At 41.7% G+C, this 26,800-nt stretch overlaps 2 protein-coding genes across 3 annotated transcripts in view; one reads left to right on the forward strand and one right to left on the reverse strand.

Annotated features, from left to right (window-relative positions):
- The window catches only part of cabp4 (calcium binding protein 4), a 20,022-nt gene extending 12,976 nt beyond the window's left edge, over positions 1 to 7,046 (forward strand). Inside the window, exons 7-9 of the mRNA XM_071911412.2 lie at positions 2,809 to 2,918; positions 4,938 to 5,085; positions 6,829 to 7,046. Coding sequence (XP_071767513.1) covers positions 2,809 to 2,918; positions 4,938 to 5,085; positions 6,829 to 6,857 — 287 coding nt within the window. The 3' untranslated portion in view covers positions 6,858 to 7,046. The remainder of the gene's footprint in view (positions 1 to 2,808; positions 2,919 to 4,937; positions 5,086 to 6,828) is intronic.
- Positions 7,047 to 7,482: 436 nt separating this feature from the next.
- On the reverse strand, positions 7,483 to 20,616 carry lonrf1 (LON peptidase N-terminal domain and ring finger 1). 2 transcript variants are annotated; one of them, XM_071911397.2, is made up of 12 exons: positions 19,894 to 20,616; positions 17,598 to 17,716; positions 16,255 to 16,377; positions 14,494 to 14,697; positions 14,149 to 14,368; positions 13,535 to 13,640; positions 13,292 to 13,406; positions 12,985 to 13,106; positions 12,642 to 12,800; positions 11,796 to 11,958; positions 11,456 to 11,608; positions 7,483 to 9,522 (listed from the first exon to the last, which is right to left on the reverse strand). In XM_071911397.2, the coding sequence occupies exons 1-12, from the start codon at positions 20,510 to 20,512 to the stop codon at positions 9,364 to 9,366; spliced, it is 2,262 nt and encodes a 753-aa protein (XP_071767498.1). In that variant the 5' UTR covers positions 20,513 to 20,616; the 3' UTR covers positions 7,483 to 9,363. The 2 variants fall into 2 exon arrangements, with proteins under 2 accessions (XP_071767498.1, XP_071767497.1); XM_071911396.2 differs by having other exon boundaries at positions 17,598 to 17,719.
- Between the last annotated feature and the right edge of the window lie 6,184 nt (positions 20,617 to 26,800).

The following is a 26,800-nucleotide window of genomic DNA, read 5'->3' on the forward strand; positions in this document are numbered from 1 at the left end:
TTTATTTTCAGTCTCTTAGTGAATTCATAAACGTTAACTTTTTTGACGACTTTTGGACCCACAGTGCAATCGTTTGCCTACGAAGCACTTAAATTACGCTGCAGGAGCTTTTTGGAGAAATTTGATAGACATTTCATGTTTTTTTGGAGCTGTAAAAAGAGTTTCAAATGACATGGGGGTGAAGTAGATAATTAATTTTAATTTTGGGGTGAACTATTTCTTTAAGGATCTTCAAAACCATGTTGCTGTAACCTTAGGTGAGCCTCTAGGCCTGTCTAGGCCTGTCTGATTGGTTGATGTGCTGGGTGTCTTATTTGACAGATTAGGCTCCTAAGAGCCAAGGCTGTGATGTACCTGCATGTATCCTAACCTGCCAGTGGAAATTATGCTTCTCAGCACAAAAATCTGCATCCATCAGGGAGGAACCATATGGAGTGAATTGCGGTTTAATAGTTAGAAACTTATAAAATAGAATGAACATAGATAAAAATGAGAAACACAAATCTTTTTACTCCCCAAAAACACTAGGTGGGCTAAAGTCCACCAGATTTTCCCTAAATGTACAAAACTTAAAAAAAGAGGATATTTTAATATTTTTTTGCTAACATATTTTCAGGGCCAAAATTATAGTTGAATCTTCATTTATGAATCGTGGCTTAATATGCAGTCATGAATAAAATGAAATTTGAGATGTAGCCTGCATTTATTTGTGGAGGCTTTTGTTTTGCTTGTGTAGGAGAGCCGATTCATAAACACCCCGCCCCGGGGACTTCTGGACCGGAATGCAGCCGCCTCCTCCATGCTTGATTTCTTCCAAAACAGTTTCTGTGTTGTATCCCTCACTGTGGTCATTGTAAACATACTTCAGTGTTATTCCACTGCTAAATATTTGTGTTTCTTAGCCTATCTGTATTCATCCTATCTATATTACTGAATACTGAATCACAATTCACTTGTGTCCCCTTCAAATACTTACAGGCTCAGGATAAGCCTTTTTAAAACCTCAAAAATGATTTTCCATAAATAGAATCACTAGAACATTAACCTGACGTAATAATGTCTCAAGCTGATGTGCATCAGTGCAACGCATTGCAAATAGTAGGATATTAATAAAACAGAACACATTTAACACTAGATTTTCATGAATGGATTTGCTTTATTTCACCATTGCCTCTGCATGAAGTGAGGTACACTACTGTAGACTATAGCTGGCCAGAGTCTGAGGTGGGAGACATCTAACACTTGTTTATTGCTAGGCTATAGCCTACAGTTGAACAAAAACTAAAAGCTTCTTTCTTAGTTGTAATAGCACAAATAGGCTTAAATAGCCTTCAAATTTGTTGACTGTGTGTCTTCTTTGGAGCCAAATTGCATTGGAATTGCGTTGTTGCGTTTGTAAGCCCATAGACCTGCAGTGCACCAGTAATGGCATCAATCCCCAAATGAAATATGTCCAAAAGTAGCCCACATTAGCTTATAATACATGCATTACAATGACTGTAATGCTAAGACCCTAGGGATAATTTCTCTATTCACTGATTGGACTGACCTGTAAGTTAGCCTAGGCATTCTGAAGACATGAAGGGAAATCCCTACAGAGACATTTATTACCGCAGGAAATTCTGGTCTTAACTAGCAACATATTATCAATTCAAAAATATTCTAATCATCTCCCAAGACCTTAGGGAGAATTTTCTACCCACTGGTTGCTTTAGATTGACCCACTTAATGAAGGCAGAGAAATTGTTAAATGCAGTCTCAGAGATATACCCTCACAATGTGCAGACTGCTGCTCCACAACGCTGAAGCCAGTCGGACAAAAAATACCCATTACTTTGAGCCAAGTGCGAAATAAATAATTTCCAAAATGCTTTGCTTACTCCAAAAATGTACCAGTAAATGCCAGGAATAGGCCTTTGCTTCAGAATCCCTTAGCTGCTGTGAACTAAAGGCTGTCAAGTTTATGTCTAAAGGGTCCAAACAGAGCTGCCAAGATTCAGCACCATGCAAAGTGCTTTACGCTGCGACTGCTCAAGAGGCCATGTGCAAATGAAGAGCCTCAGCCCCATAAGCCCCACTGGAGGTGGGAATGACGATGACCCACTAGGATACTTTAGTTTGGCATGGTTTGACTCTCGTCCTCCATTTCTCCACTGTTTTGCCTTCAAAATCTTCAGAATTATACAGTCATTAAATTTTTGAATTGCAAAATTATTGCATTGTTTTACTGAAGCAGTTTTCCCTCAGCCTCCGAGGCCTAGACAATGACAGACCTAGCCTATTGGCCTACAAATGAGATAGCCTATCTTACGTCAAACAGGCAAAAACAGCCTGACCAATGCATGAATCTGTTTTGATAATTACCAAGGGGACGAAAACAAAACAAAAATGCTTCTACATTGGGCTGAAAGAAACATAATGAGCACAACTGCTAAAGCTGCTAAAGCTTCCATGAGCTGAATTCTCCTGACACTTGTTTTCCTAACGCTTGCACTTGCTTAGGTAATACTGTGATCAAATTAGGACATCGTAAGCTTTTCTTAGGCGAGCTCAGCCAACCATTCTCAAGTGTATTTTTGACACATCGTATATTGAGCCAGGAGCTATTTTTCCAAGGCTTGCAAATGTGTAGGCGTTACTAGGGGCATCATTATTAATGTGGCGATATCCTGAAACAAAATGCGTGAATGTATGTCAAGTGTACCGTGGACGCTCTAGGTGGGCATTGCAGGTATAGGTTCTCTAGGATTATGGCAGAAAATGAACTTCATAGCAATGTGTGCATGGGGGTGTGTCCTCTGTCTTCAGGGGGCGGCCATGTGGACTTTGATGATTTCTGTGAGCTAATGGGCCCAAGGATGCTGGCTGAGACGGCTCACATGGTCGGGCTGAAGGAGCTCCGCTGTGCCTTCAAACAGGTAAGAGGACCTTGTGCGCAAACCCTAAGAGGTCCGACACTGGCAGTGTGACGGTACACACGCCTTTTGAAGTGCGCCCTCAAGCAACGGGGCCTTTAGAAGTGTGCCAAGACTGTATAGTCCTTTCTTCTAGGGCCAGCAGAGTAGAAATGCAGAGGTAGGAAGGTTTCAGTAGAAAGGACAATTTATATTTGAATGGTTATTTTACCAATGGTCCCAGTCCTCCACAGTGCCAGCATTTACATTCGTCAGTCCTCAGCCCGTTAATCACACCAATTTTATTTGAAATGTTTGATGTTTCGCAGGTCTGGAGGAAATGTCTATCTCATTGCTTTCTCTAATGCCAATATAGAGGCAGGTATGCAAGCAGCGATTCGATTGTCCCCCAAGCTAATAATGTTCCAGTCCTGGTGTGATGTGGACCCTATTTGTAAGCACAGCTTCACACTCGTGGGTTCAAGAAAAGCATAAACATAGAGCAGCATCATTGCTTTGTCATGGTTACCACAAACCCAAAAGAGAAAGAGAAAGAGACAATAGTAACACTGATAATGCAGTCTTAAGGATTTTTATTAGAAAACACCACAGTGTATGCTACTTGACTAAATCCAATTAGCAAGCTCACAGGGTAGCCTGCATGTCGGTTCAATGGGCTAAGATGCTATTTAGCTATAACGTTAAGTTAGTCTCGTTGCATTTGCATTACATTTGAATTTCTGGCCCCTATCAAAAGCTAGAGAGACATTTAACCTCATCCATTGCCTCAAAAAGTTTGTTGTATCATTATATCATATATTATCATTCCATCATATCATATTTGAGCACTAAAATTCAGTGGTGTTCCCCTTTAAGAAAAGAAGGTGTACACATAAATCTTTAAAAGTGTGACGCACTGAGGTAGCATGCTTACAAACAAAGTAACAAAAACCCTCCAGAGCATACTCTGCTTTCAAGTCACGTAAATTGATATCTGACATTCAAATATCTTGACAGTGTGATGCTCTGAGGAAGTGGGGTTTGGAAATTCAATTTTACAACATTTGCCAAGCAGCAGGAAGCTGTCTAAGAAATGTACTTTCAAGTTCTGTGGAGGCTAATGAATGAACTCTTTGATGTTATGTGAAGGCAATGCAGCAGAGTTGCATCATTTACTACTACTAACAACAGCACTACCTCTGGACAGAAACTTACAGCATACACACTGAACCAATGACTTTTCAACTCATTTTCTTCATTATGAGAAACCAGTCAGTCCTTCACTTCTCATTAACATTTACAGCTCAAAGCAGTTTAACGATACAAACAAAACAGAAGAGGAACAACATTAACAGGGTCAAAATATCACTAAGCGTATTCAGTGAACTCAACCTCACATTCGCTGCCTACAGAAAGCCTTTTCTTCTGCGATATCAGACATTTGCAGAAGTCTGCCTCTTTTTTTTTATCTGATCATCCTCTATTCTCTCTTCAATACCAACACCTCATGAGTCAGCGTTGCCCCATCTGCAGTCCCAAGCAGTAGTCGTACTTCTAAGACCTCTGCTACTCAAGTTGCAGCTTTTATCAATGCGAAACTTTGCTTTCAATTGTGATGATAATCGCAGACATCCTCAGTTAAATGGCTTTGGGCATGCCGTGATCTCTGAACTCCTTTGTCTGTCTCTTGACAACTTTCTCTCCCTCTTTCTCTTTTATATTTCTCTCTCTCTCTCTCTCTCTCTCTCTCTCTCTCTCACTCTATCTTATTGTATTCAATCTCTCCCCCCCTCATCCTCCACCAGAAACATGTATTTTTGTTCATTCCGTCTTTGTCCCTTATGTTACCTCTAATCCTCTTTGCCTCTTTTTCTTTTTCCTCTCCGCACTCACTTCTCCTGCTCTCTCTCTCCGATGCGTCCTTCTCCTCCTCCATGTCCCCGCTACCATGCCCTCCCATCCATGCCCCCCCCCCCCCCCCTTTCCTGTCCACACCTCCTCCGTGCCCCATCCTCCACACACCCCAAACCCTACACGTTGCAGTTTGACTGCGACGGCGACGGAAAGATCACATTAGATGAGCTGAAGGAGGCCATGAAGAGCCTCCTGGGGGAGAAGCTGAAGAAAGGAGAGCTGGAGGAGATCCTCGGCGACATTGACCTCAACAAGGACGGCACCATCGACTTTGATGGTGAGTGGCAGGGAGGGGGGGGGGGGGGGGGGGGTGATGAGGAGAAATGGTGTGGCGAAGAGGAATATATTGGAGGATGAGAGGAGGAGATAGGTAAAAGGGAATTCTAGGCAAGGTGTAAGGCAAGGAGGAGTGATAAGGGGGTAAGGAGAGAGGGTAGGCTATGAGGAAGGATTATGGTAAACTTTATTTGTATGGTACTTTTCAGAAGTTACAGACAATAAAACACCATATAAAGTGAGGGACAAGGACAGGAGGTGAGAAAAGTGTGAAAACTAGGAATGGCCTAAGAGTGCTGAAGGGATGGGAGGTGTAAAGAGAAGAGGTAGAGAGGAGAAAGAGAGTGGACTGGAAAGGCGACGGAACAGAAGGGTCAGCAAATCTAGTTGGAAATGGGTCGAGGATGAAGGAGAGAGAAGGAGAAAACAAGGGTGAAAGGAAGCGATGGAACAAAAGGACGAGGCGGGGGAAGGAGGGATGGGAACGTCAAGGTGGGCTGGTTGGAAGGGCCAATCCAATCTAATCAGCAGTGCATTAAGACAATCAATGCACATGCCTGGACGCCTGTCACTCTGCACACAAAGAAGACACACACTGTTGGACACCTCAAGGACTTTGGTAGAAATTACAGCCGCACGTATGACCGCACAGGCAAATAAATAATAGGTTAGGACATGTATACCGGGACACAAATACTCTGCAGCACACAAAGGGCTTACTGGTGTGATCCTGTAAACTCCTACCGACTTATCCCCGTTTGTCTTGTCTCATCGATCCAATCAATTACAATTATTGGAAACATACGAATAGGCGTGTGAGTCTCACAAGGGATCAATAAGCAGGTGCTCCACATTATCATCAATTAGCCCCTAGGGCTACGCTGCTGGCTTATCCATCCAGTTTAGCCACATGGGCTGAATGCCCAATGAAGCACCTGGCCCACAGGCATCTACTGGGACAAGCTCAAGCTTTAGGATAGATGAGATGGAAGGGCTTGTGCGCTCGGTTTACTTCTTTCAAAAGGAAATACTTACAGGAGCACCTTAAGAGGCAGTGTCAGTGGGTTAATCTGGAATTAAGATGTAGTCCTGCGTCAGTCAATAGCTTCACACCTACAATCATAGAAGTCTTTCAGAGCAATGATCTCCAAGAGGAGAATGGAAAATGGAAAGCGTGGTTGATTGGATGGACTTAAACTGCCTCAAGCTATCTGCAGTGATTGACAGGACACATCAATAGCTGTCTGATTGACAAGTGGATCAATGTTGATAGATAGAGCAAGCTGAGGCAAGTGGTGATCACACTGATTAGAGAAGACGAGTATACATCAGCAGAGACAGACAATATTTTCTATTTAAGGCATGCAGTATCAAGTTGCTACCAAAGATACATGGAGCCATTAACCTTAACTTTATATCTTAAAATAAAAACAGCAGCAAAAATCATATAATCATAGTTTGATCAAAATCAAAAACCTAACCCTAACCCATATTATCAATTGAAATACCCCCCTATCCTTTAGTTTCTGTGCTTTCACATGTCACATATCACCCTATCACATTTTACATTGTTCATTAACTTGGTAATAATGGAAATGTTTTGTTATTACATCACACTATGAACTTTATTGGTTTCCAGGGCAATTCAATGTGGGCAGACAATGATGAGGTTGTCCCTTTGTGATATTAGAGTATCATTAGCCCTTATCAGTGAATCTGCTGCTGTCTCTGTCTCCCTCTACAGAATTTGTTATGATGCTGTCTGCACGGTGACCTCTGATGCAAGAACCATGGAGCGCACAGGACTGGATTTATGGGGTGGACGCCATAACTCATGACCACTGTTTCCTTCTTGTTATTGTAGTTCTTATTCTGTGATACTATGTATTTGAAATGACTGATTGTAAGATACTAAGTGGCTCAAATAGAGCTGTTTATATTTTCATAATAAAAGTTGAGGTTGAGTAACTGCAGAGGGTAAAGGGTGAGTTATGAAACAGTTATGCAGCAATAATGTTGCGTTATCGCCCCCTTGTGGCTCAACGCTGCACAACAGCATTGGGGTACACTGCTCCAAAACGTCCTTCATTTTCTTTACTCGCTTATGAATTCAGGGTCTCTGGGGGGCTGTAGCCTATCCCAGCATGCCTTGGGTGGAAGGCAGGTAAACACAGATAAACAATCACACCCAAGGGCAATTTTGAGTCTCCAATCCACCTAACTTGCATGTCTTTGGAAAGGGGGAGGAAACCCACACAAGCACAGGATCGAACTCGGGTCCGTCTTGCTATGAGGCAACAGTGCTGAACACTGAGCCACCATGCTGCCCCCGATTCAGGCTATACAGCAACGACAGTATCTTATATTCACTAAGACAGTGAACACTCTGAGGCTCAAGTTGAAAAAGAAGTGCATTTATTATTGAAAATTGATAACTTAAAACATTTGAGCAAAAAGCAAGATCTGTTCAAAAAGCCTTTTTTTTTACAAATGATTTACATACAACAGCCTCAACTTGAATTTTTTCTTTTTTTTTTTTTTACACACTGTGAACAACTGTTGCTTTGAGGCGACTGAGAGAAAAATAAAGTTAAAACATACTAATTACTATGGCAAAAGGAATGGTAACCAAGCCAACGCATCGTGCCGTTCAAATCACAATGCAAAATGGTATAAGGCAAGAGCAGTCTACTGACTGAAGCACCTCAGGTACTGTCCTTTCTCCTCCAAGTAGAGTGCAGCTTTAAATGAAGAACCATGCTAACCCATTCAGCTGATTAATTGATGTGTATAAGCTGTTTCTCTCCTTATTTTGATTTGTCATAATATTGCAAGCTCCCCTTTGTTTACTTTTTTTTTACAAACATAAGGTCAGAATGTACAGATATATTTTTACTGAAAAATTATTTCACTGAACATGGATTACATGGGTAGCTGGAACTTTTGGTTTCGAGGAGAGACAAGAAATACACGTACAGAACTCTCTTGAATCTGAAATATCTTCACTGCAAAAATCATCAAACTCTACGCTACAAGAAACTGAAAGGGTCTAAAGCCATGACAAACAAACAAAACATTTTGGAAGATAGATCTTTTGAGTTGTGACTATAGTTGTTAAGTGGAAGAAAAACATTGCAAAAGCGTAGAATTGAGATAGGATTTCAAGGCCATTCCTCCAACAGTAGTGTATGTAAAGGGGGACAAAATGGCTGCCTTAATGTGTCTCTGTATGACAGCTTGGAAGAAGCTCAAAAGTGGAAAAACGTGGAGAAACAAAGGCGGTGTCTTCCTTTCAATAGGAAGGTCCTCTGCCACTACTTGGAGGCAGTGGCTTAAGTTGTGCATGGTAGACGTGGTAGAAGTGACTAAGAAAAAAGCTTAATGCTCGGAAGAGTAAGATTAATACTTTCATCAGTGTTTTGTAAGCGTACGCCAGCCTACTGTTGCGCTTGGGTTTACACAAATCTTTTCTTTACATAGCCTTCTCCCTCAGCTCCACTTCACCTTTCCTCCTGCTTATCTGCCTTTGTTTAACTTTCAGCATTTGGGATTTTATTTCACAGAATCACTCCTCTCTATACAAACGGAAACCTTCCCCACCCAAAGAAAAACAAAAAACGTCTTTTCATTGATCTCACAAGAGATGACACAATTAAATATGTAGTCATCTCTTCACCTCACCTCCATAACTTTGCTTTCCTCTACTTCCACAGCACAGTATTATCCTTACAAGTGGGACTCTCATAAGTGTTCACTATACATAGAACTCGCTGCCATTATCGTCTTCAACATCAACAAAATATTCACCAAGGGGAATAATAACTGCTCTAAACTTTTCTCATTTCAAGTCAGTAGGGAAGATCCTAGGCAAACTAATTGCAGCAAGAGAGCAGATGAGGACAAATCCTCTCATCGATGTCTCAAAGAAGTTAAATCAGCAATATTCTAGATGGTCTCAGATAAAGAGTGTGTGCCGTTTGAGGTATCCCTGAGGCGGTTTGGCCGTAATTCTGGTTTCTCTGCTGTGCTGAGCAGTGATCATCAGTTCAAGGATGTTACAGCTTCGCTCTGATCTCGCGTGGATGTCTTCCCAACATTAAAATAAGGTTTCACATCTCTGACAGCCAGTGGGAGAGCCAGGTGAGGTGCAGAATACTGTAGAATGATGAGGGGCTTGGTGGTGGCAGGGAAAACGAAAGTTGGCGATAGGTTGACAGAAGGTTGCCTGAATGTCATTCGAGAGTCCAGAGGATGTTCGGGGCGGTGGGAGGAGGAAGCTCTAGTCGCTGGGGATGCTCTGCAGATACGTGAGAATGTGCTGGATCTTCACCAGGCGGTCTCGGAGGGTGGTCATGGACAGGACAGACAGCTGGTACCGCGGGTCGATAGGCAGGACAGCCAGGAGCCACCAGCAGCAGGCAGGACCGTTAGGAGTTGCCTAGAAGAGAGGGGGAACAGTATGAGACATGTGTTTCCACAAAAATATCTTTTCTTTCATGCAATTTGAGCCAAACCAAGCTAAGGAGCAGCTTACTGCCTGGAACTATTCTAGACAGGACAATGTGAGAACCTGTCTGGGCCAAAACACCAGGACTCAGAGTGGGAAAATAGTAGGAACATTTTTACTAGTTGGAATTAAAGAATAATTTGTAATATTTTGGTTCCTGGGAAACTTGTGCATTTGACTGCTCTCCTAAAAAAATAACTTTGCCAATATGTGGAACCAAATCAGACGCTTGGCCATCACGTCTTCCAAGAATCAGCTGGCACACTTGAAACTAAATCAAATAAAACATAAATGAGCTTTTATGGTAAGCTGCTTGAGGACTGCATGTCCCCGTATTACCGGATGCTGCGTCAAAGTTACATGGCTGAAAAATCCCTGTTTCTTCAAGTTAAGAAACCTGAGCCACAGTTTCAAAATGTGCTTAACACTTGCAAGCGTAAGAGGCAACTCAAATTCACCATGACTGTGCTCTGTATCACTTTAAGACAACACATTGGCTTTTAACCAAAGCATTAATGTATTTTGCCCCGGAACAAACATGCTTAAAAAATGACATAACGCTTCCGTTGAGAATGACCGATGCTTTGCCTCTAAAGTGTGTGTGTGTGTGCGTGTGTGTGTGTGTGTGTGTTAGTATTGGGGATTCTCTTCATGACACCCTTATGACGCAAAACAGCCAGAGGGATTAGGTAAGTAGTGCCCATAAAGCTCTTTAGCCTATATATTGTGAGCGGACTCCGCCCTGTGGTTGTCCTTATAGCAGATCTATAATCCTTTTATAGAGTGCAGGGTGGAAGCCAGAGCACAAATACACGTAACACCTGCGTGCCAGTATTCAGACCTCTGAGGCAGGTGCACACATGGAGGTTCCCCAAAATGCAATTGTGTCCTGAGATGTTCCAAATTCAGACTTCAACTTAATTTGTTTTTAGATATGGAATATCTGCTCTTTTGCCAGATTTGCTAGAACTCTCAAGAGCAGAGTTCTGGCAAACTGTAACAGTAGCAATAATAGTAGGTAATAATAGGCCACAGCCTAAAACGAGTTGGGGACATGAACAAGCCAATTTGGTTGATTCACAATACATAAAAGAATGCCTTTCTTTTAATTGACACTGTTATGATTTCCAAATTTACAAACACACCCCACTCTACAAATTGTTTATACAAGTTATTATGTTGATTATTCACACTTGAACATAGACAACATTATTTCACTTTGGAGTGGATAGTACTTTCTACTAATCTAGTTCTAATTCAGCATCATTAAAATGGTTTGTATTGTAGCCTAAAGCTATTCAAACAAGTGGAAGCCAGATGGAGCCAGTTCTGCAGTGAAGTAGCTGCCGAACATCTGCTTTCTCAGAATTAAAGGCAAGTGCCTTTTTAGAGGTGACAGCCAAGACACACTGAAAACCCAATTCCCAAAAAACTTTCTAATGACAAAAAACTTAGAAATCCAGGGGGCAGGTGCTGCATTTGACTGATTTCAGTATTTTGGATGCATTTGGAAGAGTTTAGCACCCCATATCTGAATACAGAAAGCTTTCCCTGCGGATACATTGCACATTTTGTTTCATGTGACAGCCAACATTAAATTAGAGCCTAGATTATCAGTGCTAGTTCCTGTGGGGAAACCAAGCAACAACACTTCACAGCATCAGGAAACATCTCCTCCTCATTAATATCCTCAAAGGGGCCATAACAGTAAACTGGATTAGAGGAGTGAATTATACACATTACAAACTCCAAAGGGCATCACCAAAGCTTAGGATGTGGCCCCCAGGGCAGCTGATGTTGGCAGGGATTGGTAAAAAAAAAATCCTACAGGTGGAAGTGGAAGGACACTGTGTCTGAGGTGTACCTGGATGTCGGCCTCTCTCTCCGGCATGGGTCCAAAGTGCTGCAGGATCTGGTTGTGGAAGCGGATCTTGAGGTTCTGGAACCAGGTGCGGGCCTGCTCGTACACCGCGTCATGCAGCTCCTGCAGTCTGACCAGCTCCTCGCTGTCCTCCACCTAATAGAGTCAATCAAACAATTAATCAAACAATCACTGGAATCTGGATTGTCAGAATTCAAGATAAAAGCTTTTGTAAAGAGTTTGTAACAAAAGAAATCACTAAAAAACATTGAATGGACAAATATTGTACTTAACAGCACAACACAGACAACCTCAGTTAATTGAGGGTAACTGTGGTTCTTACCCTGGTGTCCTCCAAATGCTCGATGTCAGCAATACTGTAGCCATCCTTCATTCCTCGGGACAGCACCCGAAAGCGCTTCCCTCCGATGGTGTCCACTACTGATCGCCCGTCAGGGAGGAAGTGGACGCTCCTGATGATCAGCATACAGCCATAATCTGCAAACCTGCAGGGAGGGATCCAGTCATTCAGTTAAAACATAGGAGAGATGTTGTGGCAGTTTGTCCCAGTCATCGCTTGGAGGTCTTACATAACCCATAAATTGGTTTATCTTGGTATGTATGTTATGGACGTATGTATTATGTTCTTGGCCAGCATGGATTAGAACCCCAAACTGGTTGTAGGCCTGTTTCTGTTGATTGCCCACATGAAGTGTGTATTAGTGTATTAGTGTGTTTTCATTAGAGTGGGTCTCATAACAAGACTAAATCTGAAATATTTAGGTGCCGAACTGAAAAAAGGTCCAAGGTCCCCTAAAAGTGCAAGCCATACAAACTACGCCATGTCCTACTTAATTAATGAATACTAAGGACATATGACATTATAATAGCCCTTGAAATGCAAAGGGTATTACAGTTCATACATTTTCAAATGATTCTATAAACCTGCCTTAGCATTGGATTATTCTGCTACTAGAACGCTTAAAATATTAAGTCTGAAAGCCTGTTGGCTAAAATTTTCACAGTTACACTCTCTCTCTCATTATCTTATTCCAGCAGAGAGTAAAACATTTTATTATTTCTCCGGGCAAGGTTACAAAGAGAAAAAGCACTAGTGCGGAGCAGAAGAACAGAACAGAACAGAGCAGTATGGGTGTGTGAACATATGCTTGTGCGTGAGATGCCTTACCCTTTCTGGGGATCGTTGATGCACATCCCAAATTGCCGCGTGCCTGTATCCATGCAGCGGCGGATCATGAGGCGGTAACGTGGCTCAAAGACATGGAGGGGGCAAGGCACGGTAGGGTAAGCCATGGTACACACAAAGATAGGCACGTTCTTCGTCAAACTACACCGAGGGAGGAACAGACAAAGAGAGAGGCATAAGTTAGACTCTCAAACTTTTTCCAGACAGAAATACCTGATGATGAAAGCTGGAATGAACCAGAGACAGGCTAAAAGAGAGATGGAGGAAGAAGGAAGTAGAGAGACAGACAGACAAGAGAGATAAACAGTGCTACAAGGCTACTCACTCTGAAAGCTCTCTGGTCTCCTCCAGATGAGTTTTTGTCCTCTCTGCATGCTCCTCTCTCAAATACTGCTTGATCAGCGCATCCAAGACACTGGTCACCATGTATTTCCTAGATGCTAGATACTGGAGAGAGCAAGATACAGGTGTGAGATAAATAGAGGAAGCAAGAGGCACTTTGTCAATTCATCAATGTTTATCCAACCAACCCAACAATTATACATATTCTGACAAATCACATTTTCTCAAAAATTAAGCATGGATAGAGGGTCAAAATCCAGATTCAGCAGCAGCCAACAATGCTTTCTCACCTCTTTGAGGCTCTCTTTGCAGAGGGGGCACTGAGGTGTATGGTCCAAGCAGCGCTCCAGACAGTTTTTACAGAAGGTGTGGCCACACGGTGTGGTCACAGGCTCATAGAACAACCTGTAGTGGTCAGAGAGACGCAAATTGTCAAGTGGTCAATCTTAATGTTAAGTCGCAAACCCACCCAAAAGCACACTCCAATGCAAGTGTGTGTGTGTGACCCCTTGTGTGTGTCAGCGTGTCCCTACCTCATGCAGAGAGAGCACTCCAGGTCGTTGGGGTCCGGCAGGGCCTGAGGACCAGCTCTGCAGGCTTTGGCTGTGGCGGCCTGTTGTTTGGAGGCACTGGCCACACCTGGGGTACGGACAAGGAGAGAAGGTCATGCATCACACACACACAAGCAGAGGCAGCATTTCATCACCGCTAGGATATGCTGTTACTACTCTTTAGTTGCTAAGACAGCTAGCAATTAATTGTCTTAACGAGGCACCTGAGCTGTGTGTGAGATGTCCCACCATAATCATCATGATATATTAAACACAACCAGTCATGCTAATGAGGTCATTAAACATGTACCAAGGTGGCGGGACATAAAAAGTGTTGGGAATAGCCTTCATAGTGGGATTGAATGAATGTATACTGAATCCAACATACTATACTATACTAAGGCTGAATTACAGTATCCAAATAAAATTACTATTAATGCAGTGCTACTACTATAATATTGCTTATATTCTATTATTTTATACTTGTATGATGACAGAAGCAGAAAAGGATAGATTTGGAGCTTATACTACAATGCACTTGAAAGAATACAAAGCAATAGAACTGAGTAAATATAATGTTGCGGGTGGTGACTGACCTTGTTTTTTCTGCTTGCTGCTTCCACTGCACACAACAAAGTGTTCGGAGTCTGACACTGACAGCTTCCTCTTCAGCAGGCTGCCCTTTCCCTGGTCCCCCAGCTGAGGGGCAGAGCACACTCTCTTAAGCCCCTCCTCCCCACAGTTAGAGCTGTGGGTTCGTAGTGAATGAGCTCGGCTCAGACCGGTGCGCTCCAGGCTCTCCCAACGTTCAGGTTTCTGCACAATGACAAAAGACCAAGAGAAACAAGATGCTACTTTTAACACAAAGCGACCACAGCTGCCTTAAATCAATCCACTGTTATACTGAGTGACATCAGTATCATCGTTCGGTGCGTTTGTACCTCCTGGTTGTCAAGATGGGGGTGCCCGGAGGCGGCACGGACCTCGTGTTGGTGTTGTTTATGGACTGGGCTCTGTGGTGGAGGCTGGTTCTGGGCATCAGCTACAAGGGTTTTACAGCGCAAGTGAGGCGAGGCGTTTTGTGTCGTCTCCCTCAGGCCAACCTTGACATTCTCACCAGCCGGGGAGAGCAGGTCACACAGAATCTGTAAAAAGCACTCAGTTAGTCATCGGAGCAGGGCCACTCAAATGTCTTATCTGAAGTCAGTGTCATCAGAGAGAAATTAACACAGTCCTGCATAACTGAGAAACTCTATCTCCAAATGGGTTAAGTGCATCTGCAAAGAATCAATTAATGACAAAAATATCATAAAATACAAAATACTGTGAATAGAACGCCATAACCACCAGCCACTACACATGAATATCCATTCGCTGTCTATGGATGACATTCTCAGGCGAAGATAATGCACAAGGCAATAATTTGAGGCAGACAGGCAAAGGATCATTGGTCAGAAAGGCAGCTTAGGCTATGCTGAGAATGTGATTGAGCCTGAGGATCAAGTCTGACCCAGTAGCAGAGTAGCATTCTGTCCGCACATCGCCCATGAGAGCCTCATCCCGACGATTCACCCAAGCATTCTTACTGTGTTTATTCTGTGCATTTTTATTATGTTATGTACTTTTCTTCATATGCAAAGTGAGCATGATCAGTGTGAAAACAAAGCTCGCACCCTCATACAGGAAGATGACTTCACCAAGCTTGGGCAACATTAGCAATCAAATTTTACGTAGTATCAAGACAACAAATTGCCATGTCATGCTAAAGGTTACTGTACTATTGGTTAAATATGGGTCAACTGTGTGTCACTTATGTAACTTCTAAGTGTGTGTGTTGTCTAAGAAGTGGTACTAATGTCATTACAGGCTGTCACAAGACCTGACCCACTAACACAACTTACGCAATTCCAGAACAGATGATCCTAATAAAAAGTGTGGAAAGCTTATCTGGCAAATATGCAACTAGAGATGGAAATGCTGACTTATTTCCTTTAAAACATTTACCTTGTATTTACTTTGCTTTGCATTTGTCATATATAGCCACAGTAAATGCTTGATCTGTAAAAACGGCAGATGTGTGTTGGATTTTCTTCCAACCTCAAGTCTATCAGTATAGACTGACATACTGTACATGAACATGGACAAGAAAAATAATCGGACCATTATAGTCAAGACACATTTCTAGGTGTGGAGGACAATGCCACTTCTAAATTATAATAAAAAAAGCAATACTGGAGACACAAAGTTTCATCAGGACGCCTACGAAACACAGCCTCCCTGCCATGTTTCCACTTTAATTATTCAATTTAACCATTAGGCTGCAGTAAGATTTTAAGCTCATGTGAACCTAAGAGACCGATTCCATTAAGCCAGCACTCAAAGTAGTACAGAAGCAGATGCTAGCTATAAAAAGGGAACAAATGGTTCCATTCAATAAGGAAGAACTCATAATGGGAGAGCATAAAGATCCCATCTTATCAAAGGGCAGGTAGGCCAAAGTAAACGTGACATATTCCTTTGGGCAATGGTACAGTGATAGCAGTTCCAGCTAAATGTTTGGTCAAACTTGGTTTACACAGTGCACAGAGTCTGGTTTCTCCACCCTGCTTACATAAACCTTTGCCACACTTAAGGATGACAATTGCAACTAATATTCATCTCTCTCCCTCACCAATCATCACTTTTCTTTCTGATTCTCTCACCATTTCCACTTGTCTTTTAGCACAGGGGAAGTCCTCATCCAGAGCCAGGCAGTGGAGGAAGACTTGGAGAGACTCGTCCACCTGGCCCATCTCCTGGAGCACCATAGCCTTCCAAAAGAAAGCCTGACCGAGGGGAGAGGAAGAGGGAAAGGAGGGACAGAGAAAGAGAGAGACATGGGGCAGCCATGTTAGCATTCATGTTCATGTTTACACTGGGTCAGCTTGCCCTTCATCCGCCATCCTGCCAAGCCCCATTTGACTACTGTGTACACACAAACTACAGGATATCTCAAAGTCCTGAACAACGGAACAACAGCAATTCCTTGTAAGTGTTAAATGATGAATCTTTTACAACAGCCAGACAAAACATCGATTAAACTTTGCAAGAAGTGATGCAACACTTTCCCATTAACAACTTTCCCTAAGGGGTCAATAAATCAAAATGCGACAACCGTACAAATATATAAGATGGGGAATATGCATAATATACTCAGCACCCACTTTCTAACTCAACCACCACAATTCAAGGCTATCTTAGACTTCAAACCCACGTTTTTGGTTTCCTGTTCCTGATATAACACTTACTAATGGCTATGACCTTAATCACTACACCCGCAGCCTAGAAAACCCTTCTTTAGTCATGATACTATTTTGTAAATCATTTACCTCGAGGGAAGCCCTTTTTATACAGCATTAAAAATAGAGGAGGGTGGTTAAAAATGTTCCGTATAAACAAATGGGCTCACCACAAAGAGCCATTCTTGAACTAAGATTCACTCAGCAGCACACCATGCATCACAAGTTATCACATAACTTTGAGAACTGCTTTTTTCTATGAAGGAATAGGATAAATGGATGAACATGATTCAGTGTTAATGTCTGGCATCCTATAACGTTAAACCAATGATGCAACGGTGCTGCGACTGAATGCCTCCGTCTGGAGCATTGAGGGCGGCACAGTCTTAAAATACACCTTTTCTAAGTAATGGCCTGCTGACCAACATACAGGAACAGACTGACTGACCACATGACAGACTCCCTAAGCAAAGGCAGAGATACAGAAATGTGTGTGAGCAGACGTACACACACTCAAACGCACACACAGGCAACCCCACTACGCTTGTGGCACCCACAAAACGGCTAGCATCAGAAGTGGACTAATCATATTTGACATCGCTTTTCATTTACTAATAAAATTTCAATAACAACAACCACAAAATGCCTGTGCAGGGGAATTTTCAATAAGGACTTAATACATATAAAAATCCAATTTCTGCAGCATTCACGCCTTGTTTCACGTTGGAGCAACGAGGCGGTGCGGTGCGAGCGGCGGAGTGACCTACTTCTGCAGAGCGGCTGGAGCTGAGGCAGAGTTCTGTGTCCTCCAGAGCCAGACGGTACTGTCTGAGAGCCATGTACGCCTCCGCACGAGACAGCCGCACCACCGCTGCAGCTCCTGGGTCTGCTGGGAGACAGGAGGAGGTGGAGAGGGGACAGAGAGGGAGAGCAGGGTTGAAATCATATCTTCCTCAGACATCAGAAAGGAGAGAGACTTTTATTTGACATTGGAGAGTTTTCTTTAGACAACGGAAAGCTCGCTGTTTCAGTTTTAACAGATATCACAGATGTAGTGCTAGTCTGAGATTACCCTGAAAATAACATCTCATTATTGCACATAAGATGAGAAGGTAGCACAAAAACCACATTTGACCATAAATAGCCTACGGTTTAATTGACGAAGTTACGTCTTTTTCTGCTTGCAGGAGGAGGTAAAAAATCAACTGGTTTCTGCAAGTCATGCATTACCAACACTGTCAAAATCAGGTGGTTTGACTGCATCGCTCCCTTACTCTAAATCAGTCTGTGTCCTCACACCAATGTCACCTGACAAGTTTTCTCTGCAAAAGGTGCCACAGCAGTTATCCTTTGATGCACATAGCATACTTGGCTGCAGCTGTCAGTATTCCTGCGCTACTCAATGCAGGAACACAGGAGGTTGTGACTTCATCAGCATACTTTTGACCTTATGCAAAACTGACATTAACCAAAAAAAAGAGCATACAAATGATGTGTGTCTTCAACAGACTATCCTGTAGGTCATGTTTGAGTAACAGAGGGCAGGTGGGTTATATGTGATATTATATCACTTGACCCAGAAAGTGTGGCTGTTCCCATGAGCCTTTATACAACAGGTAAAGGGTGGGGTTTAAATTATGAATCACTTAAGAGAAAATGGACACACACTGGATGCTTTGTCCAACTCAAAACCTCTGAACTGCTTTATAGATGAGCACTAAGTGCTTCCTGCTGTGCATGTTAAGGCAATTTTATCTGTATAACCTTTAATCACAGTTACAATCTCAAGAGGGCTTCACAACGCCGCCGTTATGAAACGATAAACGAAAACAACACTCCCCCAACCTTAGACCCTCAGTGAGAAGAAGGAAAAACTTCTGCAAAAACTGCATCAGGAAAGAAAAATTTAAGAATCCTTGAGACATTGCACCCCTCCTGGACGGTCAGGGGTGCAATGGCTACTCTGAGCAGGCAAACAAAGATGAAATATTGGTAACCAAATGGAACATAAACAAAATACACAGACCAAAGCCAGCAGGCCATGGCTGGCTGTCAGTGTTTTGTGTCTCCATACAGGCTCTGGAGCGAATGATAAAGGCTATTTCTGTTGCAGAGCAGTGTCATGCCTGCAGCAGCTCATACTATGTTACAGATTCTCCTGGAAGTCAGGCCCCCTATATCCCATGAGGCCTAGCACTGTACTTAATCCTTTATTTATCCAGGGAGTGTGGAGTGGGCATGCATGCTGTCTCCTACTTTTGGCCACTGAGCAGCTCCACTGGAGCAGTTGTGGGGCTGGGATGCCTTGCTCAAGGGCACATGTATAGTAGGTGCTGATGGTGAGGAAAGCATTTATTATTCACTTTCCCCACCCATTTGTGGGATTTGAACCAGCAGCCTTCCTGTCACAAGCCCACTGCATCACATCACCTGAGAAAAGACACGCTCTTCCACAGTTCTTCAGGCAGATAAATTACAAATCATCTGACACAGAGATAGTCTAGTTCACCTCCTTGCATAAGGGGAGGGCCTGTTACAAAAGCTAATTCATTGCCTGCTGTGTGCCTATCTGGACCAGCAGCCTTGAAAATAGACCCAATATTAGTATCTATCCATGCGTGATACCTAATTTCACATATATGTAACAATGGGCCATTGCAGTCACAACAAATTACAAATACAACTGCCCTCCACCCCTCGCTAAGTTACAAAACCTATCCTAATGTGTCACGACCTGCCTTATGCAACGCGCATCTACCGCGCATGCGCCACTTGTGAAATTTCGTAATCGGGTCACCCGAGGTTACATGACAGTTAGGAGGAGGAGTTTTTCGGTCCAGCACATGGTAATGGGTTTACAAATGTTGGTCAGTAGTACTGAACTCACCCCCTGCAGACTCGTTGACAATAACCTATATAATGAATGGTATTACGATTTAAAAAGTATACCAACAGTTTCTATTGTGGTTTAGTATAATCAAGTTATGAATACACCGGTTTCCCCATCATGCTCACAGAGACTGCGCAGAAGGCAGAGGAAAGCAAACCCCTCTTCCCACTTACCAGACTGAATAACACTGGTTGCTAGTTTTACAGCCTCTTCGTAGCGTTTTCTTCTGGACAGCTCCTCAACTTCACTGATAGCTTTAGATTTTTTCAGCTCGTCGGGGAACCATTTATCTAAAAGTCCAAACAGTATTACATTCACTCTCAGCTCCGCGGGGCTGGCCCGGACTGCTTCGCTGCACAGCTTGCATTGTGAGAGCTGCTTGCGTTGTAAACACCGTTTGCAGTATGAATGTCCACAGGATATGGTCACAGGCTCGCCCAAAAAACTGTGACAACTTGGACAGCTAAACACATCGTCCCGGGTGCTGTCCGCTCCGTCCTGCCTCCGTCCCGCAGGCGCATCTGGCCCCGCACCCTTTCTCTTGAAGTTGCGGAGAATACAGTCCACTAAAGTGCTTAATTGCTCGGGCCGCACGCAGCCATTCCGCATGGCCATAGAAAAACAGTCAATAGCTTCTTTGAGGCAGTTTTCCGATGCTAGAGCATTGGCTTTCTGCAAAATAAGTTTATGGTGGTCAACATGGTCCTCTCCCCAGACGTACTCTGACTCGGTCTCGATGAAGAATGCGCTCCTCTCCTCCGGCGCGTCCTTCAGTTGTGGTTGAAGCGACATTGTGGCGTGGAAGGAAAAAAAAACTATGTCCGTTATTTCAATTTTCCTCTATGTACTTGTTGTCTATACATTTCTATAGCTGCCGAGCGCCCTAACACAGTAGTCAAGGGGCTTTCCAACAGACACCCTTTTGTTACATAAAAACACCGTCACGTGAGCACCAGTCTCGTGCTGTGATTGGCTGGGACGTCTCGGTTACAAAACCTGCGCTCGAAAGTTTCATAACTACGGAAAAGACGTAGTGGCCACGGAGCGACTCGGCCCGGGAAGTTCACTGTACCAGATTTCAATACTGTGGCGTCCAGGCGGAGCGAGAGGCTTCACTCCCGTCCACTTCCGTGTTCGGTTAAATTCCGTTAGACAGACTGGACCGCTTCGTTTTGGCCGGGAGTCAATGGGAGAGTCACACTCCCTCTAGCATCTTTTTTTGGGCGGGGGGCCGAAATTCTTATTTGATTTAGCCAAACATTGTATTGTTTATGGTTTAGGGTTGTGAAACTTAGACATATCTTTAAATTATTAAAACAAGTTTGTTAGGTAGGCGCTCCCTTTTCGTGTTAGTCGAGTATGGTGATGTCTGATGTCCGTGATGAATATTAATTAATGTTTCGCATAAATTAGCCATCGTACGCGCTAGTTAGCCATCTTGCTCGCTGACTGTCAAGATCCCAATTTTTAGACAGTTGTACGCACGTGCGATATGATTTCCGGTCTAGGATTTCAATACGATGGAATAGGATGCGATCTATCTTGAAGTTTAGGATCTTTGATTACTTTGTTACATAGCTGCCGGGAAATGTATCGATTTTTAATCCGTAAATACTCAAAAGTATTACCGTAAATTAACTTGTTACATGACTGTAGTAGTACATACTTACAGCAGGTCTAATGCAATAGCTGACATTGCATATTTGTAGTGGAATAGACTCAAGGCGAGATTGTTTTAACAGGAGGTTACAAAAACGGTTACATCACATCCAAAATCTGACTGTCGACTGTTCCTACTGTTCTGTCTTCAAACGATCTTTCGTGACATAATGTGTCTTGAATAAACTGGGAATACATTTTCAATTTATATTAAAAAAAAAATATATATAAAAAGAATGGTAACATTTTTCATTTACCAAAAGTTTACGTTTTATTGTAATGTTCGCTTCTTAATTCAACAAATGAAGTATCAATAGGATGAAATATCAGATATAGGCCGACTAAATTGAGAACTGAATATAGGAAAAAGTATTAATTGGCCTACATTTAGTGCTTTAGCGTGGGAAATGACAGCACATAGACCTAGTAGAGGGACGGACTGCCCTTATGGCAAAACTTCTTCTTGGGGACTTACTGTCTGAATTTTCAAGAGTTGAAATGAAACATTTTGCAATCCACCGAAATTTGCACAAGAAATTAAATAGCAAACAGTGTTTATTAGAGCTTGGTTAAATACTGTGGAAATAATTTCGAGTCCTATGCATGTGCCTGCAGTAGGCTAGATAACTGCAGTAATATAGTCAGTGTGATTTTGAATATTTAGGCTATGCAAATATGCACTGTTTGCCTTATAAGTCTTAAAATATCAAAGGCTTCAATCTCCAGACTCGTTTTCATAAATGGCGCCCAGACAGGTTAGAACAATATATACCAAGTCTATGTTTGAACACACTACCTACAGCCTGAAATGCCAGCAATAGAAAAACTTAAAAGCGATGGAAGTGATCTGTAGTTAGTATTTATATCTCTTGTGCAGATTTGTATGCTTCCAGGAACATTATGCAGAAGAATATGAAATTGAAATGTCTCTTGCATGAGCCTCTTCTCTGTGTAATTATTGTATAGGTCATGTAGCCCTCAGGGTAACTTGAAGTTTGAAAGTTCAACCCATATTCAACCTTTACAGACTTTTCTGCAATTGGACAGACTCCAAATTCTAATTTCAGCATATATTTATTCTCCTTATCTCCTTATCCCCACCACATTCTCCGCACTGTGTCTCTCTCAGACACCAGAGGTTCTGCACAGATCTGCTGTTATGACAAGCTGCTCTGCCTGTCACCTATATGCTCTCCTAACCTCTGGGCTCCCATTGGCCCATAACCATGTGTGTCGTTATATTGCTTCTTACAGCACAGGGGCAAAGGTTACTAACCTTACAATATGCCATGTTATGGAAATTGCAAAAGTAACTGATCCCACAAGATCTGGATGGTGTGACAGTGCTATTGCAGATGGCTGTAGATGACCCACCAACAGATTGATGACATAAATATATTTTAACATTCTTGTCCCCACATGGGAAATGAATGTTTATTTTAGATAAATTTGACTTTCATTAAATCGCTCCTTTAAAAAAAGACAGATTAGTACTATTCTATGTGAATACTGTGTCACCTCTGTAAGCGCATACATACATATGCTTCAGCTACTCTATAGATGAGTAGTAAAACGAGAATGATAAAAGATGCTGTGTCCAGTTTTTCACATTTGACCAGAGCATGCTCTCAGTGCAAATATGAATTTGAATTTATGAATAGATATTTAAATATGAATTTGAATATCTATTCCACAGTCTCATATGAAGATTAAATGTTGATCTCTAAATCTGAGAATACCTCTGTGACAAGTATATAATGTAGTTTTTAAGATTTTTGTAGCCATCAAAAAAAAAACTGATCGTCTGTGGCAAAACATGCCACTCATGTCTAAATGACGCGCTGATGTGTTTTTCTGGTGGAAGTGAAACCGGTGTGTTGGGGTGCTGGGTGCTGGGTGCCCTGTCATGGCTGCTGGAAGGGGGCCAGGGTCCTGTTGTGTAAGGGCCTCTTGGCACTAAAAACATCCTGTCCTTGATTACCCTCTTCTATGTCAGAGATGTACAAGCTGGATAAGAGCATCAGCTAAATGTTGAAAATGTAAATCTAAATGTGCTGCATAGCCGTTCATTCTGCTGCAGTGTGCAGTGAACACACAGTCAAATTACTGTGTGATTGTTTGTTCATTGATATTCAGATTGTTATTTGACCTGAGAAATAGTCAAATATAATTAATTGCCATACAAACATCATCAGCAGAATTTAGCCACCAGTCATGCCAAATGATTGGGAATAATTGGAGCAATCTGGTCTTTAGGAAACACATGTAATTAATTTCATAAAGTGCCATTTAACTGCAATAGAATCTAATGATGTTTTGAAGTCCCAGTGACCTGAGCCTTGACCAGCAGAAAACTACTGTAATCTAGTGGTGCAGTATGGAAACTTGTTGACGTTGTGTAAACACTACTATGTTAGTCTGATATGTCAAAGGGCTTTTTGCCTTACTGACCATCTGGACTGAGGCTTTAGGGGTTGCAGGGTTCTTGTCCCTGACCTGGTAAGTTTCTTACAACTGTCACGTCATAATCTTTAAGCCACACAGCGAACATGATGAATGTTTACATCACTCTGTCATTGCTCTTTCATCTGTTGTAGATGTCCTCAGTGTTACAACGGTTTGAGGAAACTCAGGTCTTTAAGAAGATTTTCAGACTGGTGTCATCTAATAAGAATTGTAATAAAACTAAAAATTTCAGGCACCCTAGTTTGGTAAGTATATGGAGCACACAGAGTACAAACACTTACTACGCTGCCTTTCTCCATTAAATATAAGTTAATTCAAATAAGTGCAAAAGACAATAATGAAGTCTAGGAATCTTTGAGCTGCAGCAGCAAGAATCTTCACTCATTTGGAGCGAGTGACTTGTTGAAACATGATGAAAACTAAACAAATTGCAGTGTCAGTATTATAATGAATCAGGGAATACATAGACATATTAACCATATTATCTATGGTTTATTATGCGTATATGCTTCATATAGTCTTGTTTCTTGCACAATCAGCTCTTTTATCATATTAATAGAGATGGATTGTGATATACATATTACATGAGTAGGAATCTAACAAATATGGTATCTTTTGTCGGAGCTAGGTGCAGGAAAGAATAATAATAATTTCCCACCTGATTTTTGAAAGTGCAGCTCTGAATAAAGGTTGCCCATTAAACACTGATGTATGAGGTGCCGTATAGGACATAATCCAAACTTTGGCTTGCACATACAACTACTTTACCTCTCACATGCATGTACTGTGAGATCCTCTCATTTAACCTACTGAAATACTCACACACACTTTACTGAAAACCTCTCACATTCCCTACTAAACTACTCTCATATATGCTATTGAAATTGAAAATGTTCACACACACAATAGTAAGACCTTTCACATTCACCACTGAAATATTCTCATAAACTACTGAAATTTAAGCTTTTACATACACCACTGAAAACCACCTCACACATATACTACTGAAATTTAACCTCTTATATATACTACTGAAATTTAACCTCTACACCACTGAAAACCACCTCACACATATACTGAAATTTAACCTCTTACATATACTACTGAAATGTAACCTCTTGCATAAACTACTGAAATTGAATTACATTGTTTTATTTCAACAAATCTATTCTTTCGAAATGCCAATGAAAAACCGCTGCACAATAGTATATGTAAGAGGTAAAATTTCAGTAGTATATGTAAGAGGTAAAATTTCAGTAGTGTATGTAAGAGGTAAAATTTCAGTAGTGTATGTAAGAGGTAAAATTTCAGTAGTGTATGTAAGAGGTAAAATTTCAGTAGTGTATGTAAGAGGTAAAATTTCAGTAGTGTATGTAAGAGGTAAAATTTCAGTAGTGTATGTAAGAGGTAAAATTTCAGTAGTGTATGTAAGAGGTAAAATTTCAGTAGTATATGCGAGAGGTTTCAGTGGTGTATGTGTGAGCATTTCAATAGTGTATATGATCATTTTTACACAGTATGTATGAGCATATAATATTTCAGTCGTGTTTATGAGAATATTTCAGTGGTGAATGTGAAAGGTCTTACTATTGTGTGTGTGTGAACATTTTCAATTTCAATAGCATATATGAGAGTGGTTTAGTAGGGAATGTGAGAGGTTTTCAGTAAAGTGTGTGTTTCAGTAGGTTAAATGAGAGGATCTCACAATAAATGCATGTGAGAGGTAAAGTAGTTGCATGTGCAAGCCAAAGTTTGGATAATGTCCTATACGGCACCTCATAGTATTAGGATGTGGCTGGATATTTTATAAGACATCTTCAGCGCCCAACAGGGTTTCAACCTGATGGGGCTTTGTATTCTGTGAAATGACATCGCCCTCTAATGGTCAAAGTGAACCATTACTGCGAGCAGAAATATTCAGAAAGTAGTTAGTAGAAACTTTGTAATGTTACAATTTATAAAAATAAACTACAAAACACAAATGGGAAGAAATGTAGTTAATAAAAATACATATATTGTGTATAGTGAAAATATATGTATATTCATATATGTAGAAACATTACTGTAATCTCTTGATTGCCAGTGATTGCCAAAAATTGAGGAATAAAAGCAGCATAAAGTTATGTAAGAAGCAGGATGTTATGTAAATTTTTCATTACCCATGTATGTGTCACTTAATTGCAGGTTTTAAGTGGTTGCAGGTGTCCAGTAGAGAGTTGATGATATCCCTTGAACATATAACGCTGCTTTATGAGTATGACTGGTGCATAACTACATGTATCTGATTAGTCAAAGTGCAGCCGTATGATGTAATCCTACCAGTGTGATCAGTTGCTTATTTTTATCATTAGTGTCATTAGCCTGCTGTCACTCTGAACTGTTAAAGGACCTTCACAAGGATAAAGGTTTTCTACATGTTTTGTTTTTTTGAAAGGAAGTCTCTGTATTTTAATCATACAAAAACACTATCCTGAAGAATGGCTTGTTTCAAATTCTACAGTGAATTTGTAAAATGCAAATTCCAGTATACACAGAAGAAGTTTGTGTTTGTAAGAATGTGTATTTGTAGTTGTAGGTCTATGCATGTGTGCTCATCATGTCTGTGTAAATGTGCTTATGGAGTACAGGGTGTAAAATATGCCACATGCTTTCAAGTTATGTGTCGTATGATTATGTTACTTCAGTGTTATATTTAAGGAGCGTTTTACGGAGTGGTCACTGGCTCCCTGGCACAACTGCAGCACTGTCTGAGAATACACAGGCGGTAAGGAAGCTCACCACCAGAGGGCAGTGTTGAATTGTGAAACTGACACAAGTTGTCAGTTAGCAAGTTCAGTGACTCCTTGTGTCTGGTCTAGGACTGTTCAATGAGACATCAACTGGATAGGGTTTTGAAAGTCTTTGAAGTATGACAGATGAACATTTGGAAACCAAGGCTAGGAGGGCCATAGATGT

Source organism: Centroberyx gerrardi, chromosome 3 (assembly GCF_048128805.1).
Source record: "Centroberyx gerrardi isolate f3 chromosome 3, fCenGer3.hap1.cur.20231027, whole genome shotgun sequence".
NCBI classification, from domain to species: Eukaryota; Metazoa; Chordata; class Actinopteri; order Beryciformes; family Berycidae; genus Centroberyx; species Centroberyx gerrardi.